This window comes from Crocuta crocuta, unplaced genomic scaffold, assembly GCF_008692635.1.
Source record: "Crocuta crocuta isolate KB4526 unplaced genomic scaffold, BGI_CrCroc_1.0 scaffold172, whole genome shotgun sequence".
Classification (NCBI taxonomy): Eukaryota; Metazoa; Chordata; class Mammalia; order Carnivora; family Hyaenidae; genus Crocuta; species Crocuta crocuta.
In genome coordinates, this window is record NW_027528872.1 from 3,990,625 (window position 1) to 4,018,297 (window position 27,673).

The following is a 27,673-nucleotide window of genomic DNA, read 5'->3' on the forward strand; positions in this document are numbered from 1 at the left end:
AACTCTGGGAACCTAAGAAACAGATGCTCATACCCAAGGACACCTAGGGCAATCATCCTGGAAACATTCACTGTCTACACCGGACCCAAAGAGGATTTCTCAGCTTTGACTGCAAAGTCCTCTTTCTGACCTGACAGTCTTTACTGCAATCCTACACACACACGAAATAAGGGCTCTGACCCCAAATCCATCCTGGAAAGGAAAAGTAAAGACATATCATCCTTGCTTCAGATCATATCATATCCTATCTTATCCTATCCTATCCTATCCTATCATCCTGCTCATCATCCCAGATCTAGCTCAAGCCACTCCTACCCCCTACACATAGGTGAGCCTCCCCATGCCCATAACACCTCCCAGAGGTTAACCCCTCTGTAACTTCCCAATGGTCAGCCATCACCTGGGTGGCTCCACATTCTCAAGTGTTCTCTAACTGTGTGAAGCACATTCTAAAGCAGACCAAGGGCTCAAGAGTACTTTCTGATGGATTGATTCATTCCTTGTAGCTTCCCTAAATTACTATAATGGTGGATTCCAAAAGAAACATTCAATTAGTAGCCCCTCCTGCTTCCCATTCTGCTGCTAACCATGGTTCTGCATTTTTCTGTAGCCTTCTGAAAAGTCCTGAAAGTCAAAGCTATTCCTGGGAGGTGTGAGGTTGGAGCTACTTCTGACAACAGTGCAACTATTTCTTGAGTACCAGAGCATCCCAGGCCCTGTGCTAAGCCCCTGACATAGGCTGTCTTATTTCTTCCTTTCACGACACCATGAAGCAGGTATAATTATTCCCATTTTATGGATTAGAGATTTGATGCTTGGAAAGATTAGAATCTCTCGTTAGCCATGGCCAAATCCTGTATGCTACCTGCTTTTGTAAATAAAATTTTGTTGGGACACAGACACCCATTTGTTTATGTATTGCCCATGGCGGCTTTCATGCTATAGCCTCAGGGCTGAGTGGTTGAGACAAAGACTACGAAGCTGAAAATATTTTCTCGCTGGCCCTGTATAAGAAAAACTTTGCTCACCCTTAGTAGATGATCCTAGAGTGAAAAGTGGGGCCAGGATCCAAACCTACTTATGTCTGACTTGTAGCCCTGCTCCTGTACAGGGCCTCCTCTCCACCCGCCATATTTTTGTACAAGTTAGATCTGACAAAGGGAAGCCCTTGCTCAGGCTGTTGTGGAGAAAACTGTAGGGATGCCACACCACAAGGTCTAGCAAACAATCTGACTGGAGCATATTAAGTGAGAAAAAGAACCACGCTGCCAAACTCAGTCCTCAAGATTACGACTCTTGACCTACAATCAACCCAAGGTCTACCTGAGCACCAAGTGGATGGACCCCCTCTTTGAGCCAACACTAGCTGTCAGTCTGTGGCTCCAAACCTGGTCACTGTAGCACTATGGACTTCTAAAGTAGTAATTTGGGATGAGCACCCTTGATAAAGTGAGCAGGGGTCACCACTTTCAAGGGTCCCAGGATTCTGAGGATTATAATTCTGAGGTTTCTGAGGATCATAATCTGTGAATCTAAGGTCCCTTATCTCACACAAACCTTCAGAGCCATGAATCTGAGCCTTAAAGACTCCCAGGGGTGAGTTCTCAGCTCCAACTTTCTCTCCCATGAGAGTGATGAGCAACGTGTCACCATCAGGGAGGCCAATGGGGGCCAACGGGTATCAGCAAATGAAGGTTCCGGGTGCTAATTCCTGGCACTTCCGGGTCCAGCTGCCCAGCCCCCTGCTCTGACCAGAGCGCACAATTTAAATCTCCGTCACTAAACACAATCCTCCCCCAAGGAACTTCAGAACCTGTCTTAAATCTGCATTCACGTAAGTCTGGCCGTCCCAGGAAAAGGGCTACTGGAAGCTAACAGTTTTATTGAAAGTGATTAACAGACTGAAGCTAAAAAAATCGCCGGTGCCAACAGCACTTAGTTCTCTGCCCCCACTGCCATTCCCCACTCCCAGTGGAGAGCTGTTTCCCAGGCAGCCATTCATTAAGAACCAAGAACCCAGGGGGCCATGCCGCAGGCTTCTGGTCTCCCAGGCTCCCATCACGCCGTCCAGCCCGGTTCACCTGAGGCCATCAGGTGCGTTAGTCAATGGAAGGCTCAGTTCGCAGCTCCGTGCGCTGTGTTAGCACATGGCGTTAGCTCACTTGGGAAAAATGCACCCCTGACTCACTCTGGCTACAGAAACACACTTCACTGTCATCAGCTTTCTCTCATTACCTGCCACCGTTACAAATTCTCACTTCCCTGCATATTCGCTTAAATGGGGTCACCTAGGAAACCGGAGAAACAAACAAAGGGGAAGAGGGAGAAAGCTGTGGGAGGAGGGAGTGCTCATGGCCCTGGTCACGTACAGAGGGAGGTGAGGAACACCGGAGAGGGCGGGTTAAGGCGGCAGCTTTCCATGCCAGCCAGATGGTGTCCTTCTCCCCAGGCAAGTGAATCAATCCTACGTAGGTCACCTGAGAGGTGCCCGGGCAGGTATCCGGAAGTCAGGAGCTTTACTAGGAACTAACATTTCTCTTAAAAAATTCTCTGGCTTCTAGAAAAAAAGTCTAAAATTTTACCCAGGGCTGTTGAAACCCTTCTGGTAAACCACCAACAAGCCGTAAATAATGTGCCCACCTCACCAGGTTGCCCAAGTCCCTGAGGCTCTCCATTCCATGCTGGGGGCACCGAAATTGCTGCTGATACCTGGAGATCCCTTCTGTTAATCCCCAGTTCACAGCCGCATCTCCACTGTCCGCCTAAAGGCTCCTCAGATGCTCAAGTCCAAACAGAGCTCACTCTTTCCCCACCAAACCCAGTCTCTCTTCTCCCTTGCGCACCTGCAGTTACAGCAGTAGCCTGATCCAGGAAGCAGAGACTTCCGGCTCTCTTCTCTGTTCTTCACGCCAGCGTCAGTTCTGTCCATTCCACCTTCAAAACCATTCTCCAGTCTCTTCTCCCCTCTGAGCTCCCACCATCACTGCCTTAACTCAGGTTTTCAGTGGCTATCCCTGGACTCCATCCCCATTCTCCAGCTCCATCACTTCCCTCTCAAACCAATCACTTATGGTGCCACCAAAGCAAGAAGTCTAAAATGTCAACCTAGCAGCTGGCCGGTTAGCTCAGTTGGTTAGAGCGTGGTGCTAATAAAATGTCAACCTAACCATGTCACTTGCAGTGCTTGGTGGCTGCTGAAGGACAGCCTAGACAAAGCCAGGCCCATGAGCCTTCCCACCTCATCTCAGGCCACGCCCACATGTGCACCTTCATCTGGAGATGTCCTGACCACCACCTGCATTTCCCTCAACATGCCCAGGGATACGTGGCTCTGCCTCTGTGTGCCATTCCCTCTGGAATCAAAGCTCTTCATAAATGCTGCCTCCTCTGAGAAGCCTCCCGGATCCCCATCTGACACACTCAGCAACATCTCTGTGCTCCTCCAGCACTTGGTAATACACCAGCACCAGTGCCCATGCACTGTGCTGTAGTGATTTGTTGTGGTCTCCTTCCCTGTAATCCAGACTTTCTAGACTTGTAACTCTTGCCACAGTGCCCGGCATAAGCAAACCGTGATGGGTGCTCCATTAATTGAATCCATGCCTCTTGGCCAGTGATTTATAGACTCCTCTCTCACTTATATTGTATCAAATAGCTACTAATAGCTTAAGAGATGCACTGGGATTCCCTTCCCTTTCTCTTTGATAGGACTAGGGTCAAACCTAATACAGACCACGAAGTGAGCAGAAAGGACCTGGAAAATCCTCCCAATAAAGAGATCACACATTAGCTCAGCCACTTCCACATCTCCCGAGTGAGTTTGAAGGAACAAGGTAAGGCATACATTCTTGCATATTTTGCAACTTAGATACTAAATTAAAGAAATAAGGTGAGGATCTTAGTAAAGCAGGGGTCACAGCTCACTCATCTGGATCTCAAAAGGGTTTCACATCCAGGTCCTCCTCTCAGCCACGTGGTTCTGACTTCAGATCTCTCACCTTCACCAGGACATCTAACAGCTCCTCAACCAAATTAATCCAGGCCTTTCCATGCAAGAGCCAGGCCAGCACACTGAGGCAGCTGGGAGTCGGAGGGTGGAGAGAAGGCCGAGGAGGTCCCAGGTCCCAACTGCACACTGGACTCCACTGCACCTGAGCCTACGTGTAAGTGGCTTTTCAAAGCCAAACTTGTTTTCTGGCTCAGAACCTGGGCAACCATTTCCTAAACTTGACCTTGCTTGTTATACTGGCATAGTTATGTTAAATACAGCAGGGAGCATAAATTCAGCAACACACAGGCTTCCGGGGCTTAAGTGTGATGAGTGCACGTGGGCTGGGTTCTGTTGAACAGGTTGGAATTATAGGAGTCAAGGACGAGAGTCCTGGCGGGGTGTGGGACCTCTCTAAAACAGTTCTGTGGCCATCTATCCCACACTCAGAGCCAAAGGGGTCTTCCCTTCCCAAGGGCATTCCCTGAGGACAGTCCTCTCCCCGGGTTCTCACCTGTCTGGGGTGGACAAGTACTTCTGCTTCTGGAATTTCTTCTCCAGGCCCATGAGCTGCAGCTCAGTGAAGATGGTACGACTACGACGGGGCTTCTTCTGCCGGGGTGTGGGCTGCTCAGTCTCCGACTCACTGCTGCCGAGAGCCTCGCCCGCAGGGACCTCCACAGAGGTGGCCTCGGAGGCCGGGTGGCAGGACAATGCCTGGGCAGCTCCCGGGGTGGCGGGGACCAGGTGGGAGATGACCGTGGGCTGTCGGGTGATCACTGAGAGCAGAGGGTATGCCCGAAGGGAAGCAGGGCCTGGAAGACAAACAGGGAGGCAGGTCACGGGAGGATCCCAGGTAGAAGGAAGCCAGGCGCCCCCAGACGACCACTTGCAGAGACCCGTCTGACTGCTGGGGCCTCTGCATCATGAGGAGGTTATGATGGAAAAGCGGAGAGAAGCAGCAACTCATGATCTAGAACTGCTGGGTGGGCCAGTGAGCTGTGCTCAGCTTGAGGTGTGAGAACAGTCAAGTCCCCACAGCCAGGAAGAGGGTCCTGCAATTCCTCTGGTGTTATGTGGACATTTCCCCCCTTCTCTTTATTTTCTTTTTAAAGTTTATTTAGTTATTTTAAGCAGGGGGGTGGGGGAGGGACAGACAGAAAGAGAGACAAGGAGAGAGTCCCAAGAGGATCTGCCCTGTCTGTGCACAGCCCAACACAGGACTTGATCCCATAAACTGTGAGATTGTGACCCGAGCCAAAATCTAGAGTCAGAGGCGTAAGTGACTGAGCCATCCGGAAGCACCGCCCTGTCTCTTTTAAACCTTTAAATTCTGGTTTCAGAAATACGGATCAATAATCTGAGCAGATGAAAAGTAGTCAGAAAAAGCTAGAAACACATACTTAAGAATACAAATAGATTTGTAATATACAAACCACTCAGAATCACTATGAATTCCTCTTGAGAGGTCTCTAGACCTTGAATCATAACATTTTTCAGAGCTAGAAGGATGCTTAAAGATTATTTCATTCAGGGGCACCTGGGTGGCTCACTCAGATCAACGTCTGACTCTTGGTTTTCGGCTCAGGTCATGATCTCACAGTTTCGTGCGTTTGAGCCCTGCGCTGCCAGTGCAGAGCCTGCTTGGGATTCTTTGTCTTCTCTCTCTCTACCCCTGCTCCAGTGTCTCTCTCAAAATAAATAACTTTAAAAAGAAAGAGACTGTTTCTTTCAGAGACAACGCTGACTGAAAGGCTAAGTGACTTGCCTAACATCACAGAGAATACAGAGCTATGAGCAAGAAGACCCAGGAGTCAAACCAAGTTCTTGTGGCTTGAGGTCCACTCTTATCACATCATGAATCATATGGATATGTCATTTAGAGAAGGGGGACACACAGAAAGAGATTTTAATTTACTTAAAAACTCAGATCCATTATGAGCGGCTGCCTACAGCACTGCGTGAGGCTGGGTCGGAGCATGGCTGAGAAAAGAGAGCTGAGGCTGATTGCCGAAGTCTGCGGAAACGCCGTGGGCATCTGCGGGGGCGTATGGTAGTATATATGCTAGTTATGTGCCACTCCTACCTTAGGAATTTCAAGGCAGAAGTACTTTTCTGTCCAAGAATCTGTTATATCTTTAAAGTTCAAGTAAAAGAGCTCTTCCTTTTCATTATTCAACAGGATTATATTCAAAATGTCATGATCCTTACCTATATGGCATTTAAGCTCTCTGGGCCTCAGTCTTGCCATCCATATAGTGAGTAAAATAGATAATTTCAAGGAATTCTTCAAACTCTAATTTACTGATGCCAGAAAAGTACCTCTCATCCCAAGCCCATTTTGATATCTGATGACTACAGAGAAGACTCAGGGGCTGCCCTTGGGGACTTGGCCCCGACAACTCATTATAAGGGCAAAGCAAGAATGTGAGCCAGCAAACACTCACACTAGTCCTGGGCTAAAACCAACCAATGTGAAAGAAACATCTGGGTGTCTACTTGTGTTCTATCTCCCTCCTCTGAGTTGGCTTTTCTCTTCTTATTCATTTCCTTGCTTCTGTTTTGGACCCCAGTCATAGTTATTTAGACAGATAACTTCTCTTGTTCTTCTGGAAAAGCCCAGTACAAACCACAAAATTGTTAGATCATAAATCACCAGTGGCTGTGACTTCCATGAACTCTCCAGCCAGTGCTAATAACACTTGAGGTTTTGTGTTGTGGATTCTTTTTGAGGGGAAAAAAATCATCTGGGAATGAATTCTAGCAAGGAAATGAGGACACCTGGGCCTGTGGTTTTGGATCTCCCAGCACACATTATGAAATGTCACTTCTCGAAAAAAATTATCTGAAAGCTTCTTTACCGGCACGAGGTATTTCTCATCTCAAATCACTTTATTCCTTTAATTCACACATTTCTTTTAAAAGAAACGGTCTTTATTAAACAGGCTAACTTCTACTCTAGACACTGCGGAGCTTACCAGTATGGGACGTGCCTAGTTACCTACCTGTCAGTAATGCTTTTATCACTCGAGTTTCCACTTTCTCTTGTCTAAGAGAGTTAAACATTTTTCACCTTAACATTAAAAAATATTTTGGAAGTGTGCTAATCTCAAGTGTTGGCAAGGATACGGGGAAATGGACACTCATATGTTGTTGGTGATGTACCAGTATAGTCTTTTAGAAGGACAAACCGGGTGGCTCAGTTGGTTAAGAGTCTGGCTCTCAGGGGGGTGCCGGGGTGGCTCAGTCAGTTGAGCGTCCGACTTCCGCTCAGGTCATGATCTCACGGTTCATGGGTTCGAGCCCCGCGTCGGGCTCTGTGCTGACAGCTCAGAGCCTGGGGCCTGTTTTGGATTCTGTATCTCCATCTCTCTGACCCTCCCCTGCTCATGCTGTCTCTCTCTCTCTCTTTCTCAGAAACAAATAAAACATTAAAAATTTTTTTTTTAAAAAAAGAGTCTGACTCTTGATTTAGGCTCAGGTCATGATCCCCCCGGTCGTAGAATCAAGGCCTACATTAAGCTCTACACCGGACATGGAACCTGCTTAAGATTCTCTCTCTCCCTCTTTCTCACTGTCCCTCTCCCCTGCTCTCTCTCTAAAAAAAAAAAAAAAAAAAAAAAAGGACAAAAAGACAAACTAAGCAGCGCCTCTCAAATTACTGACAAGGCAATTCTCTAATTTGAGGCCAATTTGCCCATATACAAAAAGATTTATGTATAGGCATCATTCACTGCAGCCTTGTTTATGGTAGTGAAAAAGGGAAACAACTCACATATCAATAGGAAAATGATTAAATAGTGGTACATCTATAGTATGGACTACAATGTAACGACTAAAAAAAGCTATGTAAACAGATAGCTAGCTAGCTAGCTATTGACACATTGATTGATAGGTTACATGGAAAGATGGACAAACTAAAGTGAAAAAATTCTAAAGTATATTATTGAGAGAAAATAAAGGTGTGGAACAACTTGCATTCTATTAAAAAATCTAGACGTGTGTCTGCATTTATAAGTGCATTTTTTTTAAGCCTAGGAAGTCAGTCACCAAACTATTAACAGTGACTGCATCTACGGAAGGAGTGGGAGTGGAATGATATGGACAGTGGTCTCCGTGTATTAATCTAATCCTGGGGTCAATCCTGCCATAAATGGTTACTGAGCATCTACCATGGGCTGTGCTGTTTTAGACATTGGGGATAGCAGTGAATAACATAAAATCCCACCTTTAGGAAGCTTACATTTCAGTCAGGGAGGCAGACAGAAAACAAACAAATGAATATATAATGCTAAAGGGGTGCCTGGGTGGCGTCAGTCTCTTCATTTCAGCTTAGGTCATGATCTCACAGTGTGGGGTTTGAGCCCCGCATCAGGCTCTGCACTGGTGGTCCAGAGCCTGCATGGGATTCTCTCCCTTTCTCTTTGTCCCTCCCCTGCTCTCTCTCTGTCTCTCTCAAATTAAATAAAAACTTTAAAAAAGTATATGTATACATATATGTATATGTATGTATGTGCACACACACACACACACACAGACACACACATAATGCTAAGTAGTGAGAAATTCTGTGAAGAAAAACACAGCAGATTATGAAGATGGGGCAGGTGAGGAGGAGGCGGGTGCTTCCACGAGGGGAAGGCTAGGAAGAGATGGCAGTTTTGGCAGACAAGTGACTCGGAGGAGAGGAGAACCTTGAGAAGAGCGCCCCGGGCCCAGAACCAGCTCAAGCAAAGCCCTGAAGTGGGAATGGTCTGTGTTCAAGATGAGCAAAAAGTCAGAGTGAGAAAATGGCGGGAGGAAGGGGGCGGGGGAGTCACAGGAATTAAAAATTTGGAGAAATATCAGGTCAGTCAGATCATATAAAGTCTTCAAGCTCAGGCCAAAGAGTTTGGATTTTCTTCAGAATGTGATAAAAACAGTGGTGTGATCTGAGCTGGAGAAGGACATGATGTGATCTGTGTCTTAAAGATCCCTATGGCTGCCATGCTGGGGACTGACTATAGGGGTGAAGGGGAAGCAGAGGAGTAAGCTCGGAGGCAAGGCCACATTCCAGACCAGAGGGCACTGTGGCATGGGCCAGAAAAGTAGCAGCTGCGGGAGTGAGAGGTGGTCGAGTCCGTGTGTGCTGTACAGTTAGGGGTGAAAGAGCCTGTGGAAGGGTGGGTATCATTTCTGAGCTAGAGAGTCGCCACGTCACAGATGGATTTCCAGCCTTAGCACCTACAGGAACCATGGTGCCATTTACTAAGAAAGGCTGGGTGAAGAGCAGGACTTGGTGGGGAAACAAAGATGGTAGATGTGCTGAAGAGGCAGCTACATCCACCAGTCTTGAGTTCAGAGAAGAGGTTAGGTTGGAGAATACAACCCTGACTCATGGGAGTATACGTGGTACCTAGAACCACAGGATTCAATGATATCACCTACAGAGCAAGTGGAATAAAGAAATATAGAGACCCAAAGATGGAGCCCTCGGGTTTGCCAACATCTGAGGTCATAAAAAGGAGGAGAAGCCTGCCAAAGGAGCAAGAAAATGAAACAGAAAAATAGGAAACCACTACTCAATGGCTTCCCAATCCCTATAAGATACTTCTATAGTACAATTCACTTTTGAACACATCCGGGCGGTGGGGGAAGCTGGGGGTACTGACCCTATAATAGAAAATCCCTGTTCAATATTCTGACTCCTCCAAAATGTAGCCTACTGTTGATCAGAAGCCTTACTGATAAATAGTTAATACATATCTTGTACGTTACATGTATTATATATATTTTTATATATATACACACACACATACATATACTTACAATAAAGCAAACTAGAGAAAAATGTTACTAAGAAAAGTATAAGAAAAAGAAAATACATTCACTGTACTTTACTACATTTATTGAAAAAAAAATCTGTGTAGAAGTGAAGTGTACTATTCAAGGGTCAACTGTATTTACATTTTACTATAAGCACATATTACTTCTGTAACTTGAAAACAAACTTTCAGTTTTGTTTTCATTGGAAAGTTTTAATATAGGTTGAATTTTTCAAAAAAGAATTTTCATGTATTGGTGTTCATACCCATAAATCATTAAAACTTCCCAAAAGCTAGGCAAACAACAACCACCAACTAGAAATTCCAGCAATGGAGTTTAAAATATATCTGGCTTTATATGACACTGATAAATAAAGACTATACTTTCAGGGATCATTTCTATAGTTTGTTATATGACACTGAGAGTAAAGCAAATAATGGGGTATTCTGAACAAAGGGGACTCTCTCCCAGCCACCTCCGAGCCAAAAGGTCTATGGAATTTTCTCTCTTCATGATAGAAGATGTTTGAGTTCTCATGCTAGATAGAATCATATTCTTTTAAAATAAAAACTATTTAATGTGGGGAAGTGATAGTCTTTAACAAGTGTTCCTGGGACAATTAGATATCTATATGCACCCCCTCCAAAAAAAAAAAGTTAACTTAGAACTCGTAACTTATTTTAAAAGATCAACTGAAAAAGGATTTTAGATCCAAAAGTAAAACTTTTCAAAGAAAACACAGGAGAAAAATCTTTGTGACTTTGGATTGGGCAGGGTATTCTTAGCTATGACACCCAAAGAATGACACAGTAAAGAAAAAGGCAAAAAACTGGTTTCCATCAAAATTAACAACTTTTATTGGCAAAAGATAATGTTAAGAAAATGGAAATATGAGCTACGGACTGGGAGAGAAATGTTTGCAAATCACACACCTGACAAGTGATTTGTATCCAGAATGTACATTTTAAAAAACTCTCAAAGTTCAACAACTTAAAAAAATCACCCAATAAAAAAATGAACAAAAGTTTTGGACGCTTCACCAAAGTGGATACACAGACAGCATGTAAGTATATGAAAAGATGCTTGGCATGATTAGTCATTAAGGAAATGCATATTAAAACAACAATAAGATACCACTACTTATTTGTTAGAATGGTCTAAAAATTTTTATAAACTGACAATATCAAGTGCTGACAAGGATACAGAGCAATTGGAACCCTCTCCTACATTGCTGATGAGATGCAAAATGATATATAGCATCTTTGAAGAGCGGTTTGGCATTTTCTTATAAAGTTAAACTTACAGTTATCATATAACCCAGTAATCCCCCCTCCTAGGTGCTGATCCAAGTGAAAATATAAAAACCTATATGCAAACACATATAGTGGCATTATTTGTAATTACTTCCCCAAAATTGGAAACAATCCAAATATCCCTCAACTGGAATGGATAAACAAACTGTGATACACATATATAGTGGAATAAAGGAATATTATTCAGGAATAAAAAAGTGAACAAATTATTTGATACAGGCAGCATCGTGGATGAATCTCAAATGCATTATCCTAAATGAAAGAAGTCAGACTCAAACACTGTGGAATTAATGCCCTATACATGATATTCTGGAGAATGTAAAACTAGAGATGGAGAAATGATATCTAGAAATTGGTGGCTTTCAGAGATTATGGGTAAGGGAAGAATTTGACTATAAAGGGGTAACACAAAATAACTGGGGGTGAAGGGATGAAATGACAGGGCTGGAGGTTATTATTATTATTATTAAAGTATAGTTGACAGACAGTTAGTTTCAGGTGTACAACATAGTGCTTAGACCACACTGTACGTTACACTACGCTCACCACATGCAAAGCTACCATCTGGTGATGGGACTGTTTTGTATCTTGATTGTGGCATTTGTCAAAGCTCATAACTATACATAAAATAGTGAATTTTTACTGAATATAAATTAAAAATAAAACTTAAAGCCCCCAAAACAGTCAATAAATACTTTAGGTACTATTTTGGGTTTTTTAGGGCTAAAATTTTTTTTAAATTTCCGTATACTTGACACACAATGTTATACAGGTGTATAACATAGTTGATACATTGTACTGTATGCACCACAAGTGTAGCCCTTATCTGCCACCACACATGTTACAATCCTCCTACTATAGTCCTTAGGCTCTGCCTTTTATTCCCATGACTTTTTTATCCCATAACTGGAAGCCTGTATCTCCCACTCCCATTCACCCATTTTGCCCATCCCCTCCCCCCACTCCCGGCAACCAAAGGTTTTGTTCTCTGTATTTATAGGTCTGATTTTACTTTTTGTTTGTTTCTTCATTTGTTTTTTTTTTTTAGATTGAACTTATAAGTGAAATTATATGGGATTTGTCTTTCTCTTTCTGACTTATCTCACTTAGCATCTAGGTCCATCCACGTTGTCTCGAATGGCAAGATCTCATCTTGTGTGTGTGTGTGTTTGTGTGTGTGCGTAACACATCTATTTCAACAAGGAAATGCTAGAATCTGAAAGAAATAGAAAATGTTGGCAAGGATGTGGAGAAAAAGGAGCTCCCATGCACTGTTGATGGAAACAGAAATTGGTGCAGCCACTGTGGAAAACACTATGGAGGCTCCTCAAAATATTAAAAATAGAACTACCCTATTATCCAATAATTCCACTACTGGGTATTTACCCAAAGAAAATGAAAATGCTATTTTGTTTTTCTTATAAAAGTAACACAATCTGTTATAAAATAAACTTAAAACAAATAAAAAATATATAAAGTACAAGTCTCCTCTCATTACTGTCAAATCTAGAGAGAAACTTCCATAACTGTTCCTATGTATCCAGCACAAACATACAGATAGATGTTTCAAATCTAGTAATATGTATGCTCATCTACTGAGGCTCGTAGTTAAAAGTGTTTATTTTGTGAAATATAAATCACTTTATTTTCTCTAAATGGGTAGCCAACAGTGTCAACGCCATATATTGACCAGTCCAGTGGCTTGAAATGCCAGCTTTAAGACACACTAAGTTCCTAAAGAAAGGAAGTCGGGAATTTTTGTTCATCAGAATTCTGGGAGCCTGTTAGGGAATTTTGGCGACCAGAATTCTGAGAATCTCCTGCTCTCGAGAAAAGTGGGACTACCCTTCCCAAGGGCCGCCCTCTGGGGAGGTGGTCACAAGTAGGGAACACAACTGTGGTAGTGCCACATGAAGTCAGGGGATATGGGAAAGATGGAGGGGGGAGAGGCAGGAGTTAGGAAATCAGAGAGAGGGGTAAATTTCTAGAGGCTGCTGTTGAGTCTGCAGCTTTGGAGAGAGCAAAGGCTATTTAGAGAAGATTTCTGAAAAACACTGTGTATAATCCACGAATATACCTGTTCAGAAAAACTAAAGATCTTCATGTTCAAGGCTTCTGTGGTCAGATTTCTACGGTCTTTGAATATAATTCTGTACATACACTGGGCAATATGTGGCCCTAAAAACAGGCTATATTATGTATATATGTGTCTGTTTCTGGACTCTTCTGACCTACGGAACTAATATATGAGCTAACCGGTCCACTTTAATTATTATGTTTTTTTAAGGGAGTTTTGTTATCTGGCAGAACAAGTCTTTATTCTTTTAACGAAAGTATCTTTTTCCTGTTTAATTTCAGCACCAACTTGTTAGTCTCTAAAAAGGCAAATCCCACTAAAAATTTGGTTCAAATTACACTAACCTTATCGATTACTTTAGGGAAAAACTGTTCTTTGGATGATCCTATCCTCTGGCAGGTTGATGGCTGTTTAGAGGTGCCTGCGTAGCTCAGTCAGTTAAGCAATGACTGGGTATCAGTTCAGATTGTGGTCTCGCAGTTGTGAGATCAAGGCCCAAATTGGGCTCTGTACTGAGCACTGAGCCTGTTTAAGATGCTCTCTCTGTCCCTCAGTCCCTCTCTCCCACTCATGCTCTGTCTCAAAATAAATAAACATTTAAAAATGGCTTTTAGAGGAACACTCATACACTGTTGATGGGAATGTAAATTGGCACAGTCAACTGTGGAAAATAATATTGAGGTCCCTCAAAAAATTAAAAATAGAAATACCATATAATCTAGGAATTCCACTATTGGGCATTTACCCAAAGAAAATGAAAATGTCAATTCAAAAAGATATATGCATCCTTATGCTTACTGTAGCATTTGTAATAGCAAAGATATGGAAACAACTTAGGTGTCCATCAATAGATAAATGGAGAAGGAAAAGGTGGTATGTGTGTTCATATTTTGTATACATATAAAGCAGAATATTATGCAGCCATAAAAAGGATGAGATTGTGCCACTTGAGACAAGACGGATGGACCGAGAGGGGATTATGCTAAGTGAAATAAATCAGACTGAGAAAGACAAATATCATATGATGCCACTCATGAGTAAAATCTAAAAAAAATTTAATAAACAAAAGCAGAATCAGACCTACAAATACAGAGAATAAACTGATGATGGCTGGAGGAGAGGGGGGTGTGGGGAGGAGACAAAATGGGTGAAGGGGAGTGTGAGATACAGGCTTTCAGTTATGGAATGAATAGGTCACGAGAATAAAAGGCACAGCCTAAGGAATACAGTCAATGATAATGTAATATCATGTATGGGGACAGATGGGAGCTATATTTGCAGTGGGCACAGCACAATGTATGAACTTGTCACATCACTATGCTGTGCACCTGAAACTAACATTACATTGTGTGTCAACTATACTCAACAACAACAAAAATGGGTTTTGGAAATTTATGTTGTTTGGTTCCAAAAGACTTAAACCCAACCAAAAAAAACCTCCATTGAAAACAAAATAAACAGGGTCGCCTGGCTGGCTCAGTCAGGAAAGCATGTAACTCTTGATCCTTGGGGTCATGAGTTCAAGCCCCATGTTGAGCACAGAGCTTGCTTAAAAAAGAAAAAAAAAATGCTTGCAGTGAATGACAGTGACCTAAGGCAACATCCTTCACCAAAGCCTATAGTTGCAGGAATCTTGACCCGATGTTCTAATGCAAGTTCAGCGACAAAGCTGTACTCTACTCACTGGCTAAGAGCACCGTGTGATGTTAGAGGTACACAGACAAGGCCACTGTGATAATGACGAATGCTTGGGGGTTTCAGCAGGACCGCCCTTGTAAATCATGTAATTGCAGCGAGGCACTATGTTGAGTTTTTGGTTACTTGGAAAGCACAAACTCAGATGCAACAGAAGTCAGGGTGGGTAATGTGCGTGCTCCAGAGCACGGAGTCTCCTGAAAGGCAAACCAATGGGGAGCAGAAAAGTGAGACAAAATGTACTTGAGCCAGCTGTTTGCTGTCTTTTCTTGTTTTAATATATGACCCGATTTCCAACAAAACCTCACTGGCCCCAAGCTTTCATTTCACAAAGCATTTGCAACTCTCATTTCATATTCCCACAAAACTACTGTGAGATCACCAGCCCTATTTTTACATTTTGGCTAAAAATCAGATTTAGGTTTTAAAAATAGCAAGGAAACATTTAAAATGAACACACACGTTAGGGGGCACTGCGGTTACTGAGAAGTCAGATGATGTAGAATGCTATGTATTAAGTATGTCTTTCTCTTTCCCTGGGAATTATCACTATGTGAAAATGTTGACTGAAGGCAGCTGCCCTGCTGCGCTGCACCGTTTACATTCACTTGTGAAATTCAAGCACGTTATCTGCTACCGAGAGAGTAATGACTATAATAAACCAAAAACATTGTTTAAACAAACGCATTTTTAGTTGACAAAAGGGGTGTAAACATGACCACAATGAATGCATTTTCTAATAGTTGTTTTCCGTCCACCAATCCCCCAACCGATGTCTTGCTGCAGGATGGATATCACATAACGGTGCATACTGTAGACCTAGAAGTCATTCCCTGCCAAATGGTGGACCATTTTGAGAATCTGGTTTTGGTTTAGAAAATCTGAGTGCATTAGTGATGGGCAGGCCATGGGACATCCTAGGGTTTGGGATGGTACAGAACATTCGGTAGGCTAAACAGAACATTTTCTGTTGCGGTGATTCTGAAAACTGTAAACTCATGCATGGGAACACATTTGGGCCAGGCAGAGGCACGGGCCAGGGTTGTCGACTCCAGACACATCTCCTCATCAGAAATCCCCTCTCGTGGCAGAAGCCCATCCCCTCCAACTACAGCTGTACTTGAACTTCAGAGCAGAATCTTTGAAGAACAGTTTTTGTTCCTACACATCTCCTGTGGGCTTCTGTCTTCCATGCTTCCAACACACCAGTCCCCAAATCGACTTTCCACACCCACGTTTCCGATTGACACAGGCAAGGGCCAAAGGTCTGAGTGGATAAGAATCTCTAAGCTGCCTGCTTGACTGATTTATGTTCCAGGAATGTGTGACCTATATATCCGCTGAAAGTTTCCGAGGGTCGAAAGCAACACACACAAAGACAGGTTGCAGAAATACTCAGATAACCTGACAGACTCAATGGGACAACTGGGTAGCTCTAGTGGAGCTTCCTGGGAAAAATCATAAAATCACCCACACCAAATTATTCCCATAGGCTCACGTTCCTACCAATCGGCTGGTAACCTGTAGTAGTAGAAAGAATAGGATCTCTACCATTGACTTGTGGAGTGATCTTGAACAAGTTACCAACCCTTTCTTTCTTAGTTTCAATTTCCTCTTCCATAAAGTAGGGCTAATAATAGTTCACCCCTCTGGATTACTGTGAAGTTTAAATGCATTACCATATGTGAAGTGCCCAGTGGCCATTTAATTGCTGTTCCCTCCTTTTCCTTTTCTGTCTTCCCCGGAGCTGCCCGATGCTCTTGTGAGTGAGCCAAATGAAAGCAGATAAATGTTCTCACCAACAAAGCACACTTCCTTATGAACTATGCACGTGGGGCTTCTCGTCATCTATGGCTTCATATGCAAAGCAAGACAGCAACCCCAGAATCTGCCAAACAGAGGTCTTCGAATGCCCTTACAGCTATGTAGAGAGGCAGACAGCAGCAAAGGAGCAAAGCAAATCGGTGGGAGCGCTGACCCGGCTGGCCATTTCCTAAACACTGTCAAGACTCTAGAAATCATTACTCTGGCTTTGCAGACATATGTAAAAATTCAGAGAACACTCAAAGAGGCCCAAAGCACCGCTCTTCCCAAGGTTAAGACGGATGGGGGCAACGATGGGAGACCCAAGACGGACCAAAGTCAATTTCTAACAACTGCAGGGAAAGCTGTTACAGGTGGTGAAAATGAATTTGGCTTCTCTTAGGCTGAAAGAGGGCTAAGGAGAGGCTGGGCTGAGGGGAAGTGGTAAACCAGACGTGAAAATTCAGTCACTGTGTGTCTAGATGGATAATTTGTAAGCATGGCAAAGTGGGAGGGGGGGGGTGAAAGCAAATACAGACGCTCTGAAGGCCTTTTCACTTTGTGACATACCACGTTTCTAGCTAGCAAGAGCTAGTGAAACAGATGTATCCTTTACAGGTTATAGTTTTGTATGACTAAAGAAAAGAGAAAATGTTTTTTATTTTATTTTATTTTTTAAATGTTTATTTTTGAGAGAGAGACAGAGAGACAGGGCAGGGGAAGGGAAGAGAGAAAGAGGGAGACACCAAATCCAAAGCAGGCTCCAGACTCTGAGCTGTCAGCACAGACCTGGACGTGGGGCTCACACTCACAAACTGTGAGATCATGACCTGAGCTGAAGTCCGAAGCTTAACCAACTGAGCCACCCAGGTACCCCCAAGGAAACGTTTTTTTAAAAGGCCAAGACAAAGGCTGACAAAAATGTCTTAGCCATGAACTACTTCATGAAAAAAAGAGAGGGGAGTGCTTTGATAGGTTAAGTGTAAATGAACTAGAAGCATATGGGATAAGGGGCACCTGGGTGGCTCAGTCAGTTAAGCATCTTACCTCAGCTCAGGTCATGATCTCACTGCTCGTGAGTTCAAGCCCTGTGTTGGGCTCTGTGCTGACAGCTCAGAGTCTGGAGCCTGCTTCAGATTCTGTGTCTCCCTCTCTCTCTGCCCCTCCCCTGTTTGTTTTCTCTCTCTCTCTTTCTCTCTCAAAAATAAATAAGCATTAAAAAAAGTTTTAAAAAAGAAACATGTGGGATACATTTATTCCAAAATCTACATGAGACTGCCATGCTGTAGACTCTGGAATAAGCATCTAAGTAAAAACTTAAGAAGGTTCACAAAAGTTGGAAAATACAGAAAGCAGGGAGAAAACATTTGGGGGGCTTGAGAGAAATGTAGGAAGTTGGGAAAACAAGCGAAGGCATCACAGCAACCTCAGCAGGCTGATTGCATCATGCCATCTTTTCAGATTCTTGAGTTTGCAAAGAGACAGGCTCAGTCTTATCACGGCCAACCTGCAATGTCATCAAAATTGCAGCCGCCCACAAAAACACTGGGCTACGCTGAGAGCTTGGTGAAATCAATTAAACTGGTTGGGGCTGACAGGTTTGGGGATCTTCCCCGTCTACCTAGAATGTCAGACTACCCAAATGTGGTCACCATCCACCCTCTAGCCTTCTCTACCCCCCACTCCCCGTCACTTTCTGCCAAGGAACATACTGGAGACAGCACTGTCTTTCTCCCCCTGGCCATTCTGTTTTCTACATACACCCACACCTGCTTTCATCCATACCTCATAATCACTCACTGACGGAAAGCGTCCCAGAGCAGCTGTTGTTTAGTACAAAGACTGAATTAATCACTCCTACCTTCACGCGCCCACAGCATTTTGTTTGTGTCCTTATTCACCCTTACTTAATTCAAACCTTAGAGTAAGAATTAATTTGTTTACCCATCTATTTCCCACGAGATTGCAAACTTCTTTAGGACACGATCGCAAAGTGCATCTTCCTAGTGTTTAACTTCATGCCTTACTTGGACTGACTTCACCTGGAATCAGAAGATCAGGGACAGGTGCTCCTGACACCTTTGGGCTCTATGGCCTCAGTCAAACCATATTCCCAAGCTTCTGTTTCCTATTCCATAAAATGACAATGATACTTCTCCACAGGCTTGCTAAAGGTTAACATTAGATAATGAGCATGAAAAGAAATATATTTTTTAATGTTCAATGTTTTTATTGGTTTTTGAGAGAGAGAGAGAGAGAGACAGACAGACAGACAGAGCACAAGCAGGGGAGGGGCAGAGAGAGAGGAAGACACAGAATCTGAAACAGGCTCCAGGCTCTGAGCTGTCAGCACAGAGCCCAACGTGGGGCTCGAACTCATGGACCGGGAGATCACGACCTGAGCCACCCAGGTGCCCTGAACAGAAATATTTTTAAACAGTGAAGACCATACCAAAAAAGGCACTGATTTTTCCAGACACTCAGCAGGCACTAACGTTCACTATTTTGGAGACGCTTCTATTCATCAGGAGTCACAACACTGCTCTCTTGTGCTAACCTAATCCATCCCTTTGCTTCATGCCTTGTGCTTTGCAACTTCTACCTAAGTTCCTGGCATCCCATGGACACGGTCTACACAAAGCCAACCAGGAAGAGTCCTGTGTTCACTGTCACTATCATCAGTGACCATGACCAAACAGCTCTGCAGCTCTACACTAACTGCTAGAGACAGGAAGGGAAACAATTCCTCATCTCTGCCCTCAAGAAGCAAATTATCTCATTGGGAAAATGAGATACTAAAATGAAAAGGAGAGAAGAAAACAAAAGCATGTAGCACATGCTGGGTGGGATAAAAACCCTAGGAATTCAGGACAGATGGCTGTGTTCTAGAGAGTACAGGCCGATTCGTTAAAAGAGGAGGAGCCGGGTTGTGGGGAGAAAGGAAGGAATGGATTCCAGAGGCACTGTCAAGGAAAAACCAACAGGATCTGGAAAACCACTAGCCTGGGGCGGGAGACAGGTGCAGGCATATGGAAGGTACAGGAAGACTCAAAGACTCCAGTGGTCCCGGCTGGAACTGTGGTGTCTATGCTGTGGGAGAATGTCCTGGTAGGAAAGATAAGTATTACAGAGGCTTATTTAGTTTGTGGTGACGATCAGACACCCAAGTGATGATACCTAACAGGCAGGAACAGTCACAAACTATACTCCCCAGAAGCGCTTGGAGATGGATACGAAGACTATGCAGAGAACCAGACTTGAAGGGTGAAAGGTCAAATGCATCCCCCAAAAAGAAACACTTAAGAGCAACAGAGGACCAAGGACAGGGCCCTGGGTGCGTCGTTATCAATGGGGCTAGAAAAGAGAAAAGAATAATAAACAAGAAAAACTTGCCTAAGAAGCAAGCAGCACAGTAGAGGAGCACAGGCTCCAAATGGCCAAAGAGAATTATAAGAATGACTAACTTTCAGTGAGTTTACTCACTAGGAAATCGTTTGACTTGGGGGTGCCTGGGTGGCTCGGTTGGTTAAGCATCCAACTCTTGATTTCAGCTCATGTCATGATCTCACTATTCATAAGGTTGAGCCCAGTGTTGGGCTCTGCATTGACAGTGTGAAGCCTGCTTGGGATTCTCTGCCCCCCCACCCCCTGCTCTCTCTCAAAAAATAAAGAAATAAACATTTATTATAAAAAATCACTTGACTGAAGTTCTAAAATTTCCCCCCCTTCTGACACATCCAGACCCATCTTCACAGTATATGACTCTCTCCCAGGCAAGCTAGGAAATGTGTGTAATGCCAGGTCCCCAGGTAAAGTTTCTAGAAAAAGCCACAGGAAGTTACTTTTCTGCAAGTGGCCCCATGGGTCCACAGGCAAACTCCTGATTACCCAGAAGGAAAATCAGCTGCCAAACTCAGAACCTATCTTATGTCAAAATGTAATTTTCTAAATTCAAGTTAATTTCCTCCTTCTCCCTATGCATTCTAATCCTAGCTTAAATATATTCTCTATAGCTTGCCTTTGGTTGCAAAGAATAGAAGCAAAGTGGGATAAAAGAGAATAAAATTCAATTCAATTTAACAAATTATGGAATACCTCGCGTAGACGCTGTGCCAAGAACTGGGGATAAAACGGTACACAAGACAGACCAGGTCCCTGCCCAGCTTATGGTCTGGCCAGATGGCAGACACTTAAGAAAGAAGTAATTCAGGGTGCTATAAAGAGCATTCAGCAAGAGGACTTAACCAAATATAGGTGGTCAGCATGCTCCAAAAAGAGTGTCTTTTAAATGGAGATGTGAAGGTTGAGATTAGCTGAGGTTCTAATCCGAGATGAGAAAAGAGGTAAAAGTATAAAAATTTGCCAAACACTTATTGTAAAAGAAAAAAAATTAAGGAAAACAAAAAACATAGGAGGAAAAGGCATTTGGGCCTTACCAGAGAATACCTAAAGAGCTTCTAATGTGGAAACTGGTTCCACTGAGCAGGGCCAGTGGGAAGCTCTCTGCTGGAACAAGAAGGCAAGTCTCAAGCAAACCAGGGTCTGGTAAGATCCCCCAAATATAGTCAGGGATCAGAATATTTCCCTTTGCCATAATGATTGGCATAATACAGACATTTTCATCAGGATGTCTCAGGATCATGCAGTCAGTCATACCATTTCTGTGGTCAAGTCTCCTCTCCTTGATATCCCCTTGTCTTCTGATAAAGGAGCATCCTTAAAGGCTATACAGCGAATGAAGTCAGGAAACAGAACTACGTGGCAGAAAGGACTCAAACTTTGTAGAGATGCACTTTATCAAAGAGAAGATGAAAGAGAACCAGTGTATTTGGTAGAAGGATCCTGTTGGATAGAATGCATGAGCTCCTCTCCCTTTCTCTTCTACTCAAGTCATTAGGATCAAACAGTAATCAGAAAATTATACCGCAGAACATCAATACTTACTCGTGTATGAGTCTTGCTCTTTTATGTAAAAGATAACAGCAATAAGGGATCATAGTAGGAATAAAAATGATAAGATTCTGTAAAACAGTGAATGTGAATCATGTGGACCATGGGTACCCAATGGGCCAACCAGGAGCAAAGAGTTGTTCCCTATGGCCAGATGGCCATCTCCTTTCCTGCATGGTATCAAATCCTGCCTATTAAGACCCAACTCTACCCTCAACAAGGCTATTAAGCTTACTTAGTCTTCAGTGCATAATAAGGTCTTTCTCTAAAATTTCCTCATTTGTAAATGGAAGAGTTAGATGGTTTATAAGGTCCCTTTTTGGTACCAAGATGCAATAATTTTATCAGCAGTTATGACACTCAGAGGCAGTGTGTCTCTCTTACATTTCTCAACCCGATTGTAAAGTCTTTTGTCTTATATCTCTGTCTCTCACATGGTACTTCCCATACTTTGCCAAGATACCAACTGAACAAATATTAGCTGAATTAAACAAGTATGCTGAGAACAAGACTATTAATGCACGAAGGTAAACTTCTCCAGAACTACTAAATATTCTCAGTTCACAAGGAAGTAGAGTGATCAACTGTGTACTCATCTCATATTTCCCACAGGTGATCCAGATTGCAACTACTCAAGGCAAAAGACGATCTTTGCATAAAATCTAACCATGTCCAATTAAGACTCTGTGGCCATGTGATTTATAGCTAATGACACACTGAATAAGAGAACACAGGGGTTACTTTTTCTAACCTAGTCTTTGATGTATGAGGCAGATGGTATTAAACAAAGTCACACAGAAGGTCAGGCTCTGAACCAGGACCAAAGTCGCACCACCCCTAGAGGTAAAGACACATGTTCTATTCATGTCACTGTATTGCCTTCCTAGACAAGAGCTACCAAAATGCTGAGTACTGGTTGGCCTCCAACTGCCTTCCTTCCTGTGTTCTGTTTTTCTTTTCAATCATTAACTCTCTCAATTTGCAACCTAGTGTTACAGACCACTGTGATTTTAATAATCTGAGAGGACATGGTAAATAAATACTACTTTGGAAACTTCAGGGCCGCAATTTCCTTTTTTCCCCCAGCTTTACTGAAGCATGATTGAGAAATAAAAATTGTATATGTATAAAGTGTACAACATGATGATTTTTGTACACATTGTGAAATGATTAGTCACGATCAAGCTAATTAACACAGCCATCACCTCACATAATTGTTTTTGTGTGTGGCAAGAACACACTTAGCAAATTTCAAGTATACGATACGTTATTATTAACTATAGTCATCACAAGCTTATTTTAGGTCTCCAAAACATACCCATCTCATAAATGAAAGTCTATCCTTTTTGACCAACATCTTCCATTTCCCCCAACCACGAGCTCTCTTTGTAACTATTTTCTACTCTCTGTTTCTAGGAGTTCAACTTTTATAGACTGCTGATATGAGTGGGATCATACAGTATTTCTCCTTCTGTGTCTGACTTATTTCACTCAGCGTAATATCCTCCAGGCTTTACCATGCTGTCACAAATGGTAGGGTTTTCTTCCTTTTTAAGGTTGAATAATATTCCATTGTATGTGTACATCACATTTTTTTTATCCATTCACCTGTCAATAGACACTTGGGTTGTTTCCATGTTATGGCTACTGTGAATAATGATGCAATGAACGCCAACAGTGCAGATCTCTCTTTGAGATAATGATTTTATTTCCTTTGGACGTACACCCAGCTGTGGGACTGCTGGATCGTATGGTAGTTCTATTTCTCATTTCTTGTGGGACCTCCATACCTTTTCAACAGTGGCTATAATCATATGGCCTCTTTTTAAGGAAGCTCAAGTGCATGTATGCATGTATGTATACATGTATTCATTCATTTATTCATTTAAGGAGGCCTCTATGCCCAACATGGGGCTTGAACTCATGATCCCAAGGACAAGAGTTGCATACTCTACTGACTAAGCCAGCCCAGTACCCCAAGGAAGCTTGAGTGTTTTAGAGATTAACAGCTAATAATCTAATATGTCACAAAGCCAATCTGAAAGACTTTTCCTTGGAAATTTCTCTTAAATTGGGCAAATATACATTTAGGAAGAGAGGAGGAATGTAAAGGTATACCTTTAATTTGTATATTTCAACTTGATGGTCTGCACCATTGGCAATGATTTGCTCACTAAGGAAAAAAAATAGTAACTCACCTTGTGTCAAAGGCCGTAGGAAGGGTCAATCTCTCTAAAATAAGAGAGGGTCAACAAGCCACTTATCTTAATGATGCCTCTTAAATTCTACCCATATCTAACAAGCAATGGACAGAGAGACAAAAGAAGGAAAGCTTATTGAGCACTACCATGGGCTAGACTGTGCACACACCTATCTCTTAGTCTGAACAAAAATCATCAATGACTTGGGCACATATCTGGAATCTGAATGGATATGTCTGATTCATGGCCATTTCTTTTCATTACATCATACTGCCTTCCAAAATTCTAAACTACGGTTTCCCAGGAACTTTCTTTTCTGGTATTCTAGGGGTCCAGGTAATCCACGTACGTGCATACACAGTTAAAACTTTCCGCTTCTTCCAGAGGATACTAATGAGTTATGCACTGGTGTTGGCTCACATTGCATAAGAATAGTCAGTGCTTATCCCAAGATCCCCCCAATTTTCATGACATGGTGCCCCATTCCCAAAAGAAAAAGGCAAGCTTTTGTTTCTTCTTAAATCACATTAATTTTTTCCCAGTAGGAAGCAACATGTTTCAATGTATAAAATTTAAATGTACTGAAATACAGACACCAAAAAAAGTATATTCCCACGTACATAAAAACCAGTGAAGTTCACAGATTTCTGAAAGATAAAGGAGATCCTATTTGGAGATGCTCTGCATGGAAGAAAAATGGCACCATGGTTTTAGCCCAGGCCAGAAAAGAGAACAAATAGTTGTGATTCCTGTGGAACAGCTTGGGCTGAAACAACAGAAGACATTCTGAAATCCACCTAATACAGCAATAATGACCCTATTACCAAGACCAAAGAAGTGAGCCAAGCCATACACATGGGCAAAGAATTCAGATTTGTAGCCAGATGTCCAGGTATCTTCTCATTTTCCATGAGCCATTTCCCCATTGACCATGTGAGAAGTAGAGAGGCATTTTTTTTATAGAACTTGCAACCATTACTCCCAGAGATCTGTATCAATATTGCTTTGGCTTCCACTTAATTAGTCAAATTTATTTTCCTCACTAACAAGTTAGCAAATGCTATAGAAAAGTAAGGAGAAAAACAAACGTTTCCTTTCCTGACTAGGTTCTGAGCTCAGAATTACAGGCTCAAAAATTATCATTCCAGGGGTGCCTGGGGGACTGTCGGTTAAGTGTCCAACTCCAGCTCAGGTCATGATCGCATACTTCGATGGTTCGAGCCCCAAGTCAGGCTCTGTGCTGACAGCTCAGAGCCTGGAGCCTGCTTTGGATTCTGTGTCTCCCACTCTCTTCATCCCTCCACCATGAGTGCTCTGTCTCTCTCTCTCAAAAATAAACATGAAAAAAACTGTCATTCCATCAACAGAAAAAAACAAGGTAAAAAACTGCAGTGTAAAATTGTATCGAGATTACATCAAAAGCACAGTATTTTGGTTTTTTTTTTTTTTTTTTTGAGAGAGACAGAGAATGTGAGCAAGGGAGGGGCAGAGGAACAGATAAAAAGAGAATCTTAAGCAGGCTCCACACTGCACGGAACCCAACTCGGGGCTTGATCTCACGACTGTGTAATCATGGCCAGAGCTAAAATCAAGAGTCAGATGCTTAACCAACCGAGCAACCCAGGTGCCCTAGGCACACATTTTTAAAATAAGTATACACTTTAAATTTTAGGATCTCTTTAGCCGACTCAATAAGATGGACACCAGAATAAGGTCTTAAAATGTAATCAGAAAATCAAAAATTATAGAAATATTAATGTAACAGCACTTCATATGTACTATTGTTATAAGCTGAAAGGGGTAATACATATGTAGGCTCTTGTCATCATCCGACAGGGACCTCTCGGCAAGCACAGTCCTTCCCAGAATATCTCCCTTCTTGCTGTCAATATTACAGAACCCAATTCCCACACCAAGTTTAGCTACCAGCACAGACACAGTATGATTCTGCAACAGGCCCTCAGCCTTCCAATACCTGCAATGTGTATTCACCTCTGCTATGCAGATGCAGCATAAAAAAGAAGACTTTTTATATGTTTTTTTTTTAACGTTTTATTCACTTTTGAGAGAGACAGAGACAGCGTGAGCAGGGGAGGGTCAGAGAGAGAGGGAGACACAGAATCCGAAGGAGATTCCAGGCTCTGAGCTAGCTGTCAGCACAGAGCCCGATGCAGGGCTTGAACCCACAAACCGTGAGATAATGACTTGAGCCGAAGTCGGATGCCCAACCGACTGAGCCACCCAGGTGCCCCGAAAAGAGGATTTTTGACAAGAGCAACTGTTTGGCCCTAAAAGACAGGAGCTTAAACGTGCAATATGCCCTGCAGGCTCACACCCCTTTAACTGGGTGTTAGCTCTCTTCAAGTGGCCCAACTCCACATCCTCTCCATTCAGCTGCCCATTTAGGACCTTTCAGGCCAGACTCTGCCTTCCCTCTCCCATCACACAGCAGAGAGCATGAGATGAGGGCCACTCCAGGGCATCGGTCTTCCCTGTCCTGGGGGATGGGGCTGTGAGTGAGTCAGAACACAGCAGTGTCTCTCTCTGATCCAGCTGTGCCTGCATCATTACCCCACAACTCAGCAAAGATCTGGTAGAAGGCAGGAGTGTTGTAATGTCTTTTATTTTATATAAGTAAATCCACTGGATAGACAGACTCCTAGGATACTCCAAAAGCCTCCAAAAATAGCCTCGGGCAGCAGCCAAATTATACCATACCAACATCTCAGTGGAAGCCATCCACTCACAAAGGAGACGAAGAACCACAGTTGATCTTTTACATTTTTAGGCCTATCTTGAAGTTATCAGAGTCAGTCTCAAGTCATCACTTTTCCATGGTAGTAATTAAATATAAACTAGAGGTGACCACTCGTTAACCTGCTCACCTACGGATTAAGGCTTCTGGCTGGTCACAGTTCAAGGGGGAAATTATCGGCCCCAACATGTCAACTCCAAGTACAGGTGATGTACTGAACAATTTCTTATTGTTCTTAACTAGCAAGGATCTACAACAATCCTTAGTTTCACATCGCTTTGTGCATTATAACCAAAGATAATCAATCAGAAACACTGAGCCAATTCATTTCTCCTGAGCCATTTCTGAGAAAGTTTCTATAGAAAGAGGATGTCCTGCCAAATGTCTCCATTCTCCGGCACCGGTCTTCCTACTTCTCAACACACTAGCATTTGCTAGTCTTTCTTAACTGACATTCCCACCTCCACCCCTAACCACACCCTACTCTCTCCACAACAACCACTGAGCATCACCCATCTTTCAAGGCTGGGTAAACAATCTAGGACCAAGACACTGGCCCGATTCCCAACCATTGAGAGATGAAGTGGCAGAATTCAGAGTCAGAGTGAAGATTTAAAATTCACATTCAGCCTTATCTCCTGTACCAGCCCTTGGCCCTGAACCCACCACCCACCTGCAGACCATGGGAAGGCCTAGCATTTCCAGTGCGCACGTGGAGAACAGCCAGACCATCGAATCCAATCCTTCCCATGAAAGAAAAAGATAAAGCAAGGAGCAGGAGATTCTTAGGAAGTCCACAACTCTGAAACTGGATGGGTCTTTCTGGACATGGACTCTTAAAATGCTAACAAGGGGGCTGAAAGCCCAGATGATGCCAGACCTCATAATAAGAAGTCTCCAGAAACAGTATCATGGGAGATATAGGGAAATTGGTGGGACCTTAAGCCACCCCCCCACTTCAAAAACATCTAAGGTCACCACTGTTCTTCAAAAGGAAGGGTATAAGGGACAATCGGGGTAAGAGGAAAGGAGTTTGTTAAACCAAGTCTTGATAAATGTCTAAACATATCTTGTGCAATGAAGGAT

General features: G+C 43.0%; 1 protein-coding gene across 1 annotated transcript in view; it reads right to left on the minus strand.

Moving 5' to 3' along the window:
- The window catches only part of BARX2 (BARX homeobox 2), a 76,284-nt gene that overhangs the window by 9,783 nt on the left and 38,828 nt on the right, over positions 1 to 27,673 (minus strand). Inside the window, exon 2 of the mRNA XM_077756480.1 lies at positions 4,503 to 4,803. Coding sequence (XP_077612606.1) covers positions 4,503 to 4,803 — 301 coding nt within the window. The remainder of the gene's footprint in view (positions 1 to 4,502; positions 4,804 to 27,673) is intronic.